At 37.3% G+C, this 17681-nt stretch overlaps 1 protein-coding gene across 3 annotated transcripts in view; it reads left to right on the top strand.

The window, feature by feature from the left end:
* The window catches only part of Caap1 (caspase activity and apoptosis inhibitor 1), a 48599-nt gene extending 31202 nt beyond the window's left edge, over positions 1-17397 (top strand). For 2 of the 3 annotated variants that reach the window (XM_042696824.1, XM_042696811.1), the window contains one exon: positions 1322-3329. In XM_042696824.1, the coding sequence (XP_042552758.1) occupies positions 1322-1668 (347 nt within the window). In that variant the 3' untranslated portion in view covers positions 1669-3329. Of the gene's footprint in view, positions 1-1321; positions 3330-17386 lie in introns of those variants that run through there. The other variant, XR_006150167.1, reaches the window with a different exon arrangement.
* The last annotated feature ends 284 nt before the right edge of the window (positions 17398-17681 follow it).

Below are 17681 nucleotides of genomic sequence, written 5' to 3'. Positions count from 1 at the left end.
CTACATCAAAACTAAGGTGATTGAAAGTCATGAAGTACATTTGTATTCAGTTTCTTAGCATCAGTTACAGAACTTTTATTACAGATACATTTTTTTGAAATGATGATGTATTATTATAACTTCATTAATTAAAATCCCCTTTATAAGATTTACTTTATTTTTGAAAATAGCTGTAGGCATTCTCTTTAATTCACTGATTCAGAACCAAGTGTTTATAAAATGAAAAGCCTGGTGCTGATGGCTCATGCCTGTAAAATCCTACCTACTCAGGAAGCTGAGATTTGAGGATCCTGGTTCAAAGCCAGCTCCAGCAGAAAGTCCATGAGACTCCTATCTCCAGTTAACCACCAAAACACTGGAAGTGGTGCTGTGGCTCAGTGGTAGAGGGCTCACCTCACCTGAAGAGCTCAAGGACAGTGCCCAGGCCCAGAGTTCAAGTCCTATGACTGACCCGCCTCCCTTCCCCCCCCCCCCCCCCCAAAAAAAAAAAAAGCCTGGTGCCAGTGGCTCACACTTACAATCCTAGCTATTCAGGAGGCAGAGATCTAAGACTCAGTTTCAAAGCCACCCCGGTCAGGAAAAGTTTGTGAGACTCTTACCTCCAATTAACCACCAGAAAACCAGAAGCAGAGCTGTGACTCAAGTGGTAGAGCACTAGCCTTGAGCTGAAGAGTGCAGAGACAGTGCCCAGGTGCAGAGGTCAAGACCCATGATGGACAAAAAAAAGAGAGAGAGTGGAAGTGGTGCTGTGGCTCGAGTGGTAGATTGCTCACCTTGAGCTGAAGAGTGCAGGGACAGTGTCCAAGCCCAGAGTTCAAGCCCCACGACCGACCAAAAAAAAAAGAGAAAGAAATAGCATGAAAAAATTGGGTATAATAGTGCAGTGTCCAGCTTGTTGATACTATTTTTCCTTTTAGTTCATAATAAGCTATTTTAAATATCTTCTAGAATGAAAATTTACTTGTTAATAATACTCTATCCAAAGGATGCCTAAAGACACCATGGAAGTGTTACTGTCATAAAACCACTGTGATACTTTAATTAGGAAACTAGAGAATGGGAACTCTAGATGGCGTACACATTTTCTAGTGCTTCTGTGTTCTAAATTGGAATGACACATACATTAGGATTTCTATGAAATTCAGTCTTGAAATTGAAGCTTCAGGGAAACAGGAGGTGAAATGGGCACTATGGACTTCACGACAGGAAGTGGGTCAAAGCAGCCATGTGGTCACAAACAGCAATGGTATTTTGACCCAGGGCTTTCAGGTTACATGGTTCTTTCCTCCCCCTTTTTTGTTTGTTTGTTTGTTTGTTACAGGTAAAGGGGAAGATAGTGATGTACTCAGTATAAATGCAGATGCTTATGACAGCGACATAGAAGGCCCATGCAATGAAGAAACTGCTGCTCCTGAGGCCCCAGAAAATACAGTCCAAAGTGAAGCAGGTCAGATAGATGACCTGGAGAAAGATATTGAAAAAAGTGTGAATGAGATTCTGGGACTGGCAGAGTCTAGCACAAAGGAACCAAAGACAGCCACCCTGACTGTTCCTCCACCAGAAGATGTTCAGCCTTCTGCTCAGCAATTGGAGCTGCTGGAACTTGAGATGAGGGCAAGAGCAATTAAGGCCCTGATGAAAGCTGGTGATGTAAAAAAACCAGCCTAGATATTTCACTTCACTTTGAATTGTTGGTGTGCTTGAATGAAGCCATGTCATGTAATTTTGTATCTGAAATTTCTTTTTGGTCTTTTGTGGTGTTTCTCATGTAACCCTTATTAGATAAATTCATCTTAGGTCTGAAATACTTTTTTTTAAAAAAATCTTTTATATTTTATATGTATGTCTAAATTCATGGCAAATATAATTGGATAGCCTGATACTTTTTTAGATGATTATTTAGCTATGTCTGCAAATGAATCTCTTAAAAGCCATTAGGAAAGAGTCCTAGGATTCCCCCTCCCCCCCTTTTTTTTAAACTATTTTGGCCAACACACCCAAATGCTTTAAGAAAGATTGATCAAGCATGTTTATCTTAAGGCTACCTATATTTTGCGACTGAAGGTTAAAATTATTGCTCCTAGATTTCTTAACAATAAAAGAAATTTAGTTTTGTGTAAATGTACTTTAAAATACGCCTAATTTTGAAGATGCCTTCTATGGATTCAGACTTCCTGGTTCAGATTGAGTAACAGTTTGCATTATAAGTCTTAGAGCTCTGAGATGGTTGTGAAAAGTTGTTTTGTGTGTGTGTGTGTGTGTGTGTGTGTGTGGTTTTTTTTTTGTACAGAAAAAAAGACCTCAATGTATGGCATTTTCCAATAATGCAGAACTATCTGCCCATGCTTAATTCCAGCAGACAAACCATTCTGACAGGTGTTTGATCCTATTGGGCTCTTGGTTTCATCATCATCATCATTATCATCATCATCATTATTATTATTTATTTTTAATTAAAAAAGGAACAAATTTTCATTCACATTCCAAAAAGCTACCAGGAAATGCTGAATATTTTATTATAAAGGGTTTATCTGACAACATTGCTTAAAGATCTGATGTGCTATAATTCAATGAATTAAAGTAATAAAAAACTATAATTCTGGATCTGAAGATTTGATACTTTTCCCAAAGCAAAATTAATTTCAGGAACCTTTCTTTTATAAGTTGATGTTAAAATTAATTTTGTATAGTTTTTGTATACAGCATCTTGCCATAAATATAGATGCTTTTTCCCAGTACCAATTTCAATGTTTGATACCAAAATAGAATTAGGCAGGGTCTCTTAGTTTAAATAAATTAATTTTTTTCTAAAATATAAATCTGGACTTGTTTTGTATTTGATAACAAATGTAGTATATTTTATTTGTAAGCCATTCTATATTGTATGCCTATTAGTTATACAAGGATTCTCCTTATACACAACTTGCAGAGATTGTGTTTTATTAGCTAACTTAATTATGTTAATTTTAGAGAATTTTCTCAGTGGACATAGAGTTAATGGACATTAATGAATTATTGGTGTTGCAGCAGAAAGTTTTATTATTTGTTCCTGAATATGTCTTTAACCATCTCTTTTTTTCCTCTCTGAATCTTTCTAATGAAGCGCAGAAGCCTCTGTCATTTGAAACACTTCTTTTAGACTAGTAAACATGGGTGTAATCCCAGTAGTTCTCATTGTTATTGCTCAAGATGAAAAAATGATTATAGTAAAATATTTTTTCTATTACTCCTTAAACTAAAAGTTAAATAAAGTAGTACAGAATAAACAGTAGTTCCTACAAATTATAAAACACAGTAGATGGCATTGTGTGATTTAATATCCAAGAGTAGAAAAACATTCTGAGTATTGTTAGGTTAGTTACCACTTTCATGAAGTATACTGTTTATCTCCTCTATTTAGTGTACAGAATGGGTTAAAGGACATTTGATTGGAGTGGATATGTGTGAGATAGAATGCACTGAATGAATTAAAGTTTACTTTGATGTCTACCTTATCAACTTTTTATCTTACTGTTCATATTGAAAAACTTGAGAGGTTTCCAAAGATGCCTGGTTTTAAAGAATAGGAATAATTTTATTTTAGTGCATATTGATTAGATGCTGCTATTTAAATAATCAGTTCACAGGTACTATTGAAAGCCTCTAGGTCTTTAATCTCATTCAGATCTTAAACACAGTAATGTTGCAGTATAGATTTTGGTGTGGAATAGACTGATTGATAAAGATACAGGTGCTGCTGCTTTTCATGCATCAATCCTTCCTGTTAAGGTAAGGAAAATGTTGAGGCCACATTTGGGTAGTAAGTATGAAAACACAAAAATGGCATCCATTTAATGTGCTAGCTAACTAACTTTACCCAAATCATCTTTTTGTTTGTGTTACTGGGGTTTTAAACTCAGGGCTTCATGCTTCCTAGCAGGCAATTTACCACTTGGACCATGTTCCTTTTTTTCCCTCTGTTGGCAGGGTTTGGACTCAGGGCTGGCTTGATTGCTTGGCTGGTACCCTGTGACTTGAGCCACATTTTTACTGCCATTTATTTATTTACTTATTTACTTATTTATTTATTGAGATGAAGTCTTATGGACTTCTTTGCCTTTTGTTGGCTTTGAACTGTGACTCTCTGGATCTCAGCCTCTTGAATACCTATGATATAGGAATGACTTCTGATAACTGCCTTTTTTCCCCTTTTTTTGAGAAAAAATTCTACGTCATCAGGCTGTCCTTGAATTTGTCATTTGGTTGGGCTGGTCTTAATCTTACCGTCCTCCTATTTCAATCTGCCATGTGTTAGGATTATAGGTGTCTCCTGGCTTTGACCCAAGTTTTTCTGTGGTGACTGGTAATGGGCCCTCTCTGCATTTATGAGCAGTAGTGCCAAGGAGTAGGCCATAGCTCACTTTTTGATGTTCCTTCGTATTTAGACATATCTTGAAAACTAGATTCCTTGTAAAACATTGAGATTATGAAGAATGACCCAAACCTTTACATCTCTTTGTTGATCACCACCAATTCCTTAAAATTACCAGGCAGCATATCTTTTCTTAAGTCTTTCTCCCCAAACATATTTTCTGCAGAGCTCTAGATCCTAAGGCATGATATCTGAGTTAAAGTGTTCTGAATCATTTGAACAGGAATACAGAGTACAGTAAAGTATATATTTTTCAATGGCATTTTCAAGGTAGATAGAAGGGATAAACCTGCAGTTGGGGCCAAGTATTTGTACAGCCTTTTAAAGACCTAGTTGTGTCTCATAAAAGAGGAAGAACAGAGTTCAGATACATACTTCCTTCTTTTTAAACTATTTGTTTTACTTATTTATTTAGACAGTGTCTTGCTTAGTGACTGGCCCAGTTTGTCCTTGTTAAGGTCTTGCCTCAGTCTTCTGAGTGTTGGGGTTCTATCATGTCCAACTTCTGTTTAACTTTTATTCTTTGCTTATTTTTTTTATTGTTTTTAATGAAAATAGATCTTATTGCAGTTATCAAACAGTGCTCCCCAGGGTATGTATAGAGGATGATAGCATATATAAGAAGGATGATGGCATTCTGGTTGAAGACGAATCACACATAGATTAGTTTGTGAAAATAACCTTAATTCTAATAACATCAATATTGCTTGCTGGATGATCACAAAACAAGTGTTTCTGGATGCAAATATTCCTTGCATGTAAGTAGATTTGTTGGGTATACCATGAGAAGTTTAGTTAGAGCAAGAAATGTTCATTCAAACAAGGAGACACATTATTCAGGCCAAGAGTACAGAAGAAGATAGCTAGTACGTATCCAGGATGCTGCTTTCAGATCTCACTACATTGGGATTAAGGAACAGGAGGCCAAGGTTTGGAAAAACCCAGAAACAGCTAGTTTGAATTGAGTTTTGATTTTATTTTCCACTTCAGATCTTAAAACTTAAAAATATTTGGTTTTCGGATTTCCATTTTTTCTTTTTTGCTGGTACTGGGCTTGTACTCTGGGCTTGGGCACTGTCCCTGAAGCTTTTTCAGGTTGAAGCTAGTGCTCTACCACTTAAGACAAAGCTCCACTTTTGGGTTTTTTTTGGTGTGTGTGTGGTGGTGGTGGTTAATTAGAGATAAGAGTCTCCTGCCTAGCCTGGCTTTGAAACAATTGTCAGATCTCAGCCTCTTGAGTAGGATTACAGCACCAATGTCTGGTAGTTTTTTTTTTAAATTATTATTATCTTTAAGTAATTGTACCAAAGGGTTACCATTCACTTTGACAATTCATGCGTACAATACATCTTTATTACTATCATCCCCTTTATCATCTTCATTCCTTCCAACCCTACCTGTCCCCTCCTGTTTATTTATTTAATTATTTAAGTTTTATTAGGTCTGAGACCAGGACTTGAACTTAGTACCTCATAGCCTGCTTAATATTTTAAAAGTAAAAGATCAGGGATTTTTTTTTTTTTTGTTTTATTTTTTGGTAAAAAAGTTGAAGTTAGCTTGGGCACTGTCTCTTTTTCGCTGAGGCCTAGTACTTTACCCCTTCCACAGCTTCACTTTTGGTGATAACAATCACAGACTTTCTTGCCCAGGTTGGCTTTGAACTGTGATCCTCAGATCACAGCGTCTTGAGTAGCCAGAATTACAGGTGTGAACTACTGGCATACAGCAAAGATCTTAGTTTTAACTTCAAACTTGGTCCTTATTTTTCCATTTTCTCTGTATGCTCAAGTAGATTTTTTGGGGGGGGGGTGGGACAAGGCTTTTTCTGTCTATCTCAGCAAACTTTATAAAGTTGTGATCCTGCTTGAGCCTTTAAGTGTTGGATTACAAGCATGTACCACCAAGTTTGGCTATAACCCCTATTATTTTATTGTTTTATTTTATTGTTTTGTTTTTTGTTCCATTACTGGGGTTTGAATTTAGGATCTGGAGCTGTTCCTTTGTTTTTGTCCCAAGGTGGCATGGCACGCTGCCATTTGAGCCACTGCTCTATTTCTAGCTTTTGGTGGTTAACTGAAAACAAAAATCTCTTAAATTTATTTGTCTGAGCTGGCTTTGAACCTTGATTCCCCAGCCTCCTGAGTACCTAGGATTATAGGCATGAGCCAGTAGCACCCAGCTTAGACCTCCCCTTTTACAACAAAAAACTATTAATGAATGTCCCAATAAAACTCAAATACCTTTTTTTTTGGTATTTAATAATTCTTTTAAGATGCTTTGTGTTGCAAAAAAGAGAATGTGGGAGTTAAGAGCATAGGGTTCTGATTCTGCCCCGACCAGCTGTAATCTGGTTTAAGTAACTATAAAATGAGAGAAATAAATTGTTAAATATATAATACCTTTTGGTTAAAATAATCCAGAGTTCCAATATAGAGCACTGTGAAATTTATGGAACATAGAATCTTTTTTTGTGAATGTGCCAGTACTGGGCCTTGGACTCAGGGCTTCCCTTAGCGTTTTCACTGATGGATAGCTACCACTTGAGCCACTTTGAGCTTTTTTCTGGTTAATTGGAAATTAAGAGTCTACTCAAATTTGTCTTGACTACAAAAGATGGTGGCTTTGAATCACAATCTGATCTTCTGATCGCAGCCTCCTGAGTAGCTAGGAATATGGTTGTGAGCCATATTAAATTGAAGGGTTTATTGTCTTCGCTATTCTCCTCACCCTTGAAATTCAAAATGAAGCAATCCATTCAATCTGTCTTGAAATTCAAAATGAAGCAATCCATTCAATCTATCTGTCTTTGTCCCTTGATATTGCTTAATCTGAGCAATCATCGGATTTTTTTTTTCTCCTACCTATTATAATCTTCATTGTCAATGATCCCTTGGTAAGTATAATAGTTGAATTACTCATTTTGAACAATAAACTTAGGTCATTATTAATCTGATGTTTTATTTATTTCAAAATGTTACATAAATGATTTTAAGTTAAACAAGATTCTCCCCCCCCACACTTTCCTTTCTTTTTAGGTAACCATTTCAGATCTTTTAGTTGTGTCTTGTATTTATTTTACTGTTTGATGGCATTTCAGCTGTAGGTTTTACTTATTGATCTATTTAGAAATATGAAGGTTGAGCTCTAGTTTGTCTATTTCTCTCCTAAACACATACCTTCCTTCTTCATTCTCATATCATGAGATTATTTCTATTAGTGTAGCTTGAACTTGAGGCCTCATGCTGGGCAGATGCTCTAGCCTTTGAGCCTTGCCTTCAACCATACTGTTGATTATTATTTTTTTTTGGGGGGGGGGGGGTCTGGTCCTGGGCCTGAACTCTGGGCCTGGGCGCTGTCCCTCAGCTCTTCAGCTCAAGGCTAGTGCTCTACCACTTGAGCCACCTTTCCAGCCCTATACTGTTGATTATTTACTGTTGATTATACTAGTTTGATAATAGAATTACTATTCACAACTGTGCTATATATAGTAGCTCTATATTACAGTCTTTGGTACAATGTTTGTTTTAAGATTCTTGGAGCCAGGCACAGTGGCTCAACCCTGTAATCCTAGCTACTTAAAAGCATAGATTGGGGGAATCTTGGTTTAAGGCCAGCCTGGGCATAGAGTTTTTAAGATCCATCTCAGTCAGAGGTTGTTGGGGTAGCTTGTGACTAGTCAGTGCAGGAAAGCACACGTAGGAAGACTTGTAAGCAGAGTAGCTAGGATATAAAGTAAGATCTTGCCATGAAAAAATAACCATGACAAAGCGGGGTGCTGGTGGCTCCCATTGTAGACCTAGCTATTCAGGAGGCTGAGCTCTGAGGATTGCAGTTCAAAGCCAGCGAGGGCAGGAAGGACATGAGATTCTTATCTTCAACAAAATTACTTAGAAAAAGCTGGAAGTAGAGCTGTGGCTCAAGTGGTAGAACACTCACTTTGAGGAAAAGAAGCTCAGGGACAGTGCCCAGGCCCTGAGTTCAAGCCTTAGGACACACACAAAATAAACATAATAACCAAGACAAAAAGAGATTGAAGGCATGACTCAGGTGGACTCAAGTGGTAGAGAGCCATATTAGTGAGTGCAAAGCCCTGAGTTCAATCTGGTACTGTCAAAAAAGAAAAAAAGAAAGAGATATTTAGAATTAGTACTTGCTGTATTTCATTTTGTCAGTGTTCTGTGTATTCAATTAATTTATACAAAGGCTGACCTCTGTAAGTGTAAATCTCTCTTTCCTAAATTCAGACACATTGTCTAATCTGTCATATTTTCTTCTAAGTCATTCCTCCTGGAGTTGTTAGTCTCTAGGTAAAGCAATAGCAAAATAATTTGTTTTTATAGGCATATTTTGTTGTCAGTTGAAATATTTTTTTAACACAAAGCAGGTTATAATGATAAAAAATATACAACTTTATAAATTCAGAAGGGCCTGCATTTTTATTTTTATTTATTTCTTTTGCCAATCCTGGGACTTGAAGTCAGGCCTTGGGTGTTGTCCCTGAGATTTTTTTTTTGTGTGTGTGTGTGTATGTGCAAGGCTAGCATTCTACCACTTTAACCACAGCACCACTTCTGGATTTTTGCTGGTTAATTGGAAATAAGGGTTCTATGGCCATTTCTGCCTGGCTTCTAGGAATAATTCTCAGAGCTTAGTCTCCTGAGTAGCTAAGCTTATAGGCATTAGCCACTGGCTCCCAGCTTTTTTTTTTTTTTTTTTTAATAGAACTTACTGTGTCACTTTTAAAAGAGAAAATATTTCCTTTGACAATTTGTATTTGTTAATTACTCTTCCATTTTACCATCTCTTCTCTTGGATGGATATATATATATATATCCATAAATATCCATATATATATATATATATATATATGTATATATATATACACATATTTTTTTCGTCAGTCATAGGGCCTGAACTCTGGGTCTGGGTGCTGTCCCTCAGCTCTTCAGCTCAAGGCTATAGTGCTCTACCACTTGAGCCACAGCGCCACTTCCAGCTTTTTCTACTCATGTGGTGTTGAGGAATCGAACCCAGGGCCTCATGCATGCAAGGCAAGCACTCTACCACTGAGCCACCTTCCCAACCGATCTGGGATATATTTTTATAAAGTTCAGAAAAGAATGAGAAGTCTTGTCAACCTATTCCCAATACATTCAACATGGAATGATTGAGTTTCTGTTTCTAGTGTAATGATAATATTAATGGAAATTTGGTTTGATCAGACTACTGTAATATGTTTTCAAGAAAAACTAAAATCTAACCAACCAAAAAAACCTCTTGCCTGAAAAGAAATTCTGGAAGCATCAGTAAGCATATTTTTATGTCTTTAGTGAAAAAGGCAACTTGGTATAGTTGATACCTGTAAAGCGATTCTTTTATTGTTAAGCTCCTATACAATAATAGCTTTTTGTGGGATTTTTGTTGTTTGCAAATATGGAAGAAAGAATATAGTATCAACGACACTAAGATATCAAATTACAATTTGATAATAAGGTCCTTTGACTTATTTGTGATTATGTAAACCTTCATGTTTATTTCTACGATAAATCTGCAATATGTAGAAAGAGAAAAAAAGTGTTAATGCTCCCTATTTACAGCCAAATTTAAATGTTAAAATATTGCATTTTTATGTTGTTTTGTGTTTTATAGTTCTTTCTTGCTATTAATATTAAAATATGTAAACAGAATACTATGTATTCTAAAAACTGGAAAAGTTTCTGTTGTGCACTAATCTTACTGCTGTCATCACTGGAGAAAGAACCAAAGACTGCCTGGTAATGAGAATGTGGAGAATCAATAATAATCCTTTGTTTTTAAAATACATGTTCATATAGTCAACTTTCTTCCAGTATACTTATGATGTCATCTTTTCACACATACTCTGTAGGTGCAAAATTGCCCTTGTCAGAATTGAAGATCACTAGCTGGGTGCTGGTGGCTCCTTCCTGTAATCCTGGCTACTTAGGAGACTAAGATCTGAGGATCATGGTTCGAAGCCAGCCTGGGCAGAAGAGTCCCTATGAGACTCTTATCTCCAATTAACCACTCAAAAACTTGAAGTGGTGCTGTAGCTCAAGTGGTAGAGTGCTAACCTTAAGCACAGAGAGGCTGAAGGACAGTGCCCAGCCTCTGAGGTCAAGCCCTACCCTACAACGGGCAAAAAGAGAGAGAGAAAAAGAATTAAAAATCGCTGTTGTCAAGATATGAATTTTAACCCATGTGTCACATAACTTACTGCTTTCCATGTTCAGCAAATGAAATTACCCCTCCATGATACAGAGTATGTTTACATGAACCTATGGCAACTCTAAGAACGTGGTTTTCACAGCTCCACTCATCTATGAATTAGTGCTAATTGATACTTTTAAAGTTTGCTTGGCTTAACTAAACAATCTATAGTTATTTCTTTAGTCTCTAAAATGAACCTTTACTAGAGAGCATTGATGTAGAGTTCATGAACTCAGATTGAGAGGAAATTTTTGAGTTATCAGCGTTAAATACATTTATTACTAATTATTTGCCTAAATTACTTGTGAGAGATCACAAAATTGAAATTTGAATGGTTGGTGTATATTTTAAGCTTATGGGGCCTCAGGTGAGTAGAAAGGGGTGAATGTGAGCCATGTTTACTTGGTTGCTCTAGCAGCTTTGAGGCAGCCCTGCTGGACCAGGCTACTTCCTTCCCTTTCTCGTTCTCTTTCCCTTTCTCTTTCCTTATCTCTTTCTCTTTCTCTTTCCCTTTCTCATTCTTTCTCTCACTTTTTTTTTTTTTTGGTACTGGTGCTAAGAATTGGATTGAGTGCTCTCACTTGACTTTTTTTCACTTGAGCCATACTTCCAGTCTGGCTTTTTTGCTGATTCTTTTGGAATGGAGTTCCATGGATTTCTGCTCTGAGCTGGTGTCAAACTATCTTCAGATCTCAGCCTCCTGAGTAGTTCACATTGCAGGTGTGAGCCACCAGCCTCACTCACCTCATCTCGTTCCTAATTCCTTCCTGTCCCATTTTCTCACCCTTTAGTTTCTTTAACTGATCATTGACCATAAAAAGTTTTTTTTTAAATTTCTTTTACTCATTACTTAGAAATTTAGAAAAATAAGATAGATGCCATGAGCCGAACTTCAAAGCTTATTTTTGAATCTTAAGTAGATAGTTGAGTATTTTATACTTGTAGAACTGAGAGAGAGATTTTTTGGCATGAAATCTAGCTTCAGATACTCACCAATTTAATGATAGTTGTGTGTAGTTTTCAAAAATATTTCTTTTGAATTAGTGATTTTTTTCTTTTTAGAAAAGTTATAGTTGTGTGTGTGTGTGTGTGTGTGTGTGTGTGTGTGTGTGTGTGATCATGCCACTCCCCTCATCCTCCACAATCATTTCAGTACATGTGATCACTCAAATATTGCGTTATTTTCCTCCTACCTTTTTCTGTCAACCTGAGGGCATAAAAAATAATGACATTTTGACTTTTTGAAAATTATTAATTCCTAACTTATTTCACCATTTTTATGTTTTATTGCAAATAACTTGGACAAAAAAGAAAACTATAGAGATGAATCCTCCTGCCTATAATCTGTTGTGTTATGTCTTCTCTAACATTTAAAATCACCTGCTAAACATGTTACTGGAAAGCAGACACTTTTTACTAATCAAATTATATGTTTATGCATATATGTATATATACTTATTATGGTACTCAGTGCTGGCAAGAATATAAAAAAAGGCAAACTATAATCTGGACTGAGAACATTTGCACAAATATGAAAGCCATAAGAATGATATCTTTAAGATTTCAAGACCTCCTACAGAGAGTGAAGAATGTGGAAAGTCTTAATTCCTACAATTATAAGTTGATGGTAGTTGCTCAGAGAATGTTGGAAGTGAGAGAGTGCTGAGAGGTAGCGCAAAGGAAGCACAGACAGCAAAGAGAAATGACAGCTGACAGTGGAAGAAGTGTCAGCCATAGTTACGAAGCTCTTGGAGACCAAGTTGCACATGGTAGTTTTATGTAAGTATCATAATACATTACAGTTGATACTTCTTTTTCTTTTTGTGGTGTTAAGGATCAAACTTGGGGTCTTTTGAATTCAGTGACAAAAAAAATTCTTGTTTCATGCCAGGCAGTACTCTACCACTGAGATACATCCCCCCACCTTTTTTATGTTATTTTAAAAGTGATGTACAGAGGGGTTACAGTTACGTAAGTCAGGTAATGAGCGCATTTCTTTTTGAATAGTGTCTCCTCTTCCTTCATTGTCTCCCAATTTTCCCCTCCTGGCCACCCCCACAAATTGTATAGTTCATTTTCAACATAGTGTCTAGTGAGTATCACTGCTGTCTTTGTTCACTCTTTGTCCCACCTTTTCTGTGCTCTACCTTATGCTCCCCAAAACAGATAAACTCACAAGACAAAAGAAAAGAAAAACAGTGACAGAGGGGTAAAAAAAAAAATCCCCAAATAAAACTATAACAAAACGCTTGTTTCCATTTCTTGGAATTCATTTTGATAAAATCATTTCATATAATCATATCACATAGCTATTGAGCCATTGTCATCCTCTCCTAAGAATATTCTTTCTATCCCTTGTTTTTGAAACGGGATCTCACTATGTAACTAAGGCTGGCTTGAACTTGTTATGCATTCTAGGCTAGCCTACTTGTGATTCTGCTTCTTGAGTACTGACATATCAGTCTGTAAGAAATGGGGTTCATGCACAATTGCATGCATATAAGTTTTGTTGTAAAAGTGTATAAAAGAGAGCTGGGAATGCAGCTGAGTGGTAGAGTGCTTGCCTAGCATGCATGAAGCCCTGGATTCGATTCCTCAGTACCACATAAACAGAAAAAGACAGAAGTGGCACTGTGGCTTAAATGGTAGAGTGCTAGACTTGGGCAAAAGAAGTTCAGGGACAGTGCCCAGACCCAGAGTTCAAGCCCCAGGATTGGTTAAAAAATAAAACAAAACAAAGTATAAAAGATACTGTTTGGTATGGGATAATTATGGAGAGCTGATTGGTTTTTTGGATTATTGGAATAATGAGGCATCGTGAAACTTTTGGAAACGTTGTTATATCTGCTTACATTTAATTTTACTCTTGGTTCCAATCACATTCTTAGGAATTATGTTTTGTTCACTGAAACAGTAGAATAAGACTTGTACACTGTGATACACAGCTTCTTAATGCATAAAATATGTTTATCACTGAAAGCTGAAACCAGTCCCAGAACTAGTATGCTATTTTTGATACTTTAAAGGTAGAAATTCAGTAGGGAATGTAGTAAGGGCTGACAGACTTTTATTCTTGGTAGGGGTAAGTAGCACATTTAGTTAGCCTGCATTGCTTCAAGATGCTCTTGACAGATTCTGGAATTTTTTTTCAGTAAAAGTAATTGCCATTATGATTCAGATACCTAATATTAACAGGATTTCCCCCCCCTGTGGCTGAGTTTAGTAAGATGATGAAAAGCCTGTGACTGAAGTGAAATAAATATAATAATATACCTAGCATAGTATAGGTACCTTATCTGAAAGAGTTCCCTAATTCTGTAGTTAGGAAACTCCCTAGATTTGCTGTATCAGACTTCCTCACAAGTCAGTGCAGCACTACAGCGAACACTTTGTCAGCGTGCCTTAATAAAATTCCATTTGTATTCTCCCAAAAGAAAAAGTCTCAGATTATATTTTCATAAATGGTCCCTGAAAACATTTAAATCTTAACTAGTCAGTGCAATGAATCTTTTGTTGCAAATGTATAAAAACAACACTTTGGTAAAATAAAAACAATAAACTTAAAATGTACCTTCTAAATTTTGTGTCATGCTTTTTTAAAGTATGGGGCTGGGGAGAACAGAGACTTGGAAGATTTTTATATTTAATTGAACTAACAGCATATGCTGACAAGTAATAAATAACAGTGATTTGCAGCGACTAAATAAATTGGTTTCCACAAGCAATGATTCATCTTCTGTCTTTCATGGCCATCAGACTAAGAGACAGCTTTTTTGTCACCTTATAGGGAAACAATTTGATGGCATAGCATTCCTTTCCATTCCTGCATAGCACTATTACCTTCTATTATAGATGCACCTAAAATGTTTTAGTTGAGTGATTTAATTGTTTTCATTTACGTAAAACATTGTGTATTTTGTAACTGCTTAGGTATGCATTTCTAGTATTCTGGCAGAATGGTTTTCCTTTCAATTTTTTCCTTTGCCTATGAGTTACTTGAAAGTGTATTATGCTGGCATTGCTCTTCACTGTACAGGATCCTATTGGTTTGTGTTTATCGTGTTGTTGTTATGTCATTCATATACCATAAAGTTCACCCCATTAAAGTGTACTTGTCCAATTGGCTTTTACAGAGTTGTGTATCTGTTAACATCAACTTAACTCCAGAACATTTTCATTATCCTGAAATTATACTTTCTACTCAGGGCAGTCACTTCCCAGGCCTGCTTTTCCCTCACCCCCTAGCAACCAGTAATATACTTTTTGTCTGTATGATTTTGCCTACTCTGGACTTTTCATGTAAATGGATCATAAAATAGGTGCCTTTTGTGTCCAGATTCTTTATTTTCAAGGTCCAACCATCTTGTCACATGTGTCTGTTCACTTATTCCTTTTTATTGCTAAATAATATTCCACTGAATTTTCTTGATTTCAGGTTTTGTGTTTATTTTCATTTTCTTCCTAGCCCTTTCATTTGGGGTCACTGAGACTCTTGGAGTTGTGAGCTAATTATTTTATAAAATTTGAAAAACTTTTGGCCATATTTCTTCAAATATTTTATTACTCTTCTTTCTTTGGCAATTCCAATTATACAACATAGTAAAAAAAATTTTTTTTTGTCAGTCCTGGGGCTTGAACTCTGGGCCTGGGCACTGTCCCTGAGCTTCTTTTGCTCAAGGTTAGCACTCTACCACTTGAGCCACAGTGCCACTTCTGGCTTTTTCTGTTTATGTGGTACTGAAGAATCGAATCCAGGGCTTCATGCATGCTAGGTAAGCACTCTACTACTGAGCCATATTTCCCAGCCCTGATAGTAAAACTTTTTAGCATGTCTCACTAGTGCTGTCTTTATTTAAAAAATTGCCTTTTCTTTGTCTTTTAAGTACACCACCCTTATTCTGAATCATTGAACCTACCATTCATTCCATCCAATGTATTTCTCATGTATTTCACATTGTTATCGTTTTAAGAGCTTGTCTTTTTGAGATATAGAAAGCAGTTTTAATGATTGTGTTTAAAAGTCTTTGTCTTCTTATCCTAGCAGCTGTGTCAGTTCTGAGCTTGTTTCAGTTGATTAGTTTTTCTTATGATGAGCCAGTTTCCCCTCATGATTTTCTAGGTTTTTTTTTTTCTTTTTACAAGTCTGGCAACATGTGATTGAATGCCACATATATTGGATTTTATTTTGCTGGGTAATGGGTATTTTTATTTACTATAGATAGGCATGAGCCTTTTTATTGAGCCACAATTAAGCCTCTGTACATAGCTTGATCCTCTATGGTGGCTGCACTTGAGAGAGGATCCACTTCCAAACCCATTTGATTTGGACAAGCTTTAGTTTCTGGTGGGTTGTAATTTCTAGGCCTTAATCTCTCACTGGCCATTGGGTAAATGCCTTTCCTTATTGTTGTCATAAAGGAACATGCCTTCTCCCTTCCATTAGAGTTAACAAAGAAGAGAGCAGGCAAGATATTTACCCTGTCTTATCTTGTTTTTTTTTGTCGGTCGTGGGGCTTGAACTCTGGGCCTGGGCGCTGTCCCTCAGCTCTTCAGCTCAAGGCGAGCGCTCTACCACTTGAGCTACAGCGCCACTTCTGGTTTTCTGGTGGTTTATTGGAGATAAGAGTCTCGCGGTCTCTCCTGCCCGGGCTGGCTTTGAACCGCGATCCTCAGATCTCAGCCTCCTGAGTAGCTAGGATTACAGGCGTGAGCCACCAGCGCCCGGCTTGTCTTATCTTGTTTAAGATAAGAAAACATAAAGAAGTGGTTTTGTCATGTCCACCATTTTTGCTGTAGTCTATATATTAAAAGTAATCTATTAGAGCCAGCCCATTTTTAAAGGAGGAGCCTATGCACAAGAATATCAAGGGATGGGCTAGGAATGTGGCTCATAAAAAAAAAAAAAAAACCAGAAGTGGTGCTGTGGCTCAAGTGATACAGCGATAGAGCTCTAGCCTATGACAGTGCCCAGGCCCTCAGTTCAAGCCCCAGGACTGGCAAAATAAATAAATAAATAAATAAATGTATATATGCATGCCAAGGGGGTGGAGTTAATAATCAGCTTGTGGGGGCCCTTTGTTCTACAAATCATGAGCAGGCAAGGAGATGCTATTTAGTATTGACAGTCTCCTTTGAGTACCCACAGCATAGTAGTTGGACTGGCAGACACAGAAGCTTACAATTCCATGCTGTCTTGAGATCTGAGGGCCTATTATTCTAGGCTTTAGAGGCCAGAGATGTAACTACTAGGTATTCAAGGTAGAGGCTTATTGCTCTGGGCTTACCACTGGCACTAGCATTCAGCAGCTGTGATTATCCTTGGTTCCAGCATCACTGAGCAGCGCCAAGAGACTGCACTTCTGGTGTTATAGCTCCTGGGTAGCCTTGGATGTTGAGACCCTCAGCTCCAACAGAGGCTAGTGATGAAGCTCTCACTCCAAGGATGTCCAGACACCTGGCCCTTGAGGCTTGGCATATCACTGAAACTCTTCCCTCAACCAAGGGCTCATAACCTCTTATCTGTGCTCAACTGTTCTACTTCCTGTCATTTCTGTCTCTGGCTGTTCTATGGAACTCTGCAGCTTCCCTTTGGCCACTCTTACTGCTCCTGCTGCTGCTGCTGCTGCTGCTGAACCTTTGCAAATGCTTCTGTTCCCCCCTGTTCCTTCTACCATCTCTTCCTGTTACTAGTGTAGCCCCCTCTGCTGATGGCAAAGATCAAAAGTAGACAAGAAAAGATGACTTGAGAAAATATTTTTAATGGCCCTAAGGTTGCAACACAAGGCACAGCCCAAGAGGTCTGTCTCCTAGCCAACTCAAACCAAGCAGGATAGCCAGCTTATATAGTCAAAAGTGGATGTCTTCATAGGGTTTTTGTACCAGTCATGACACCACCTTCCATACAAATATGGATTGTGTTTGTACCAACCATATACTTCTCCCAGGAGAAGAATTTCTCCCTTGGCCCGGGTGATAGACTTTTAACAAGGTTTATGGACAACAAAAAGTATGGGACAAGCTGTTTGAAATGGTTTGAAATGGT

This window comes from Dipodomys spectabilis, unplaced genomic scaffold (genome assembly GCF_019054845.1).
Source record: "Dipodomys spectabilis isolate Male_0828 unplaced genomic scaffold, ASM1905484v1 ptg000006l, whole genome shotgun sequence".
Lineage (NCBI taxonomy): Eukaryota > Metazoa > Chordata > Mammalia > Rodentia > Heteromyidae > Dipodomys > Dipodomys spectabilis.
Note: the sequence above shows the minus strand (reverse complement) of the source record. Positions and strands in the feature narration are given on the sequence as shown.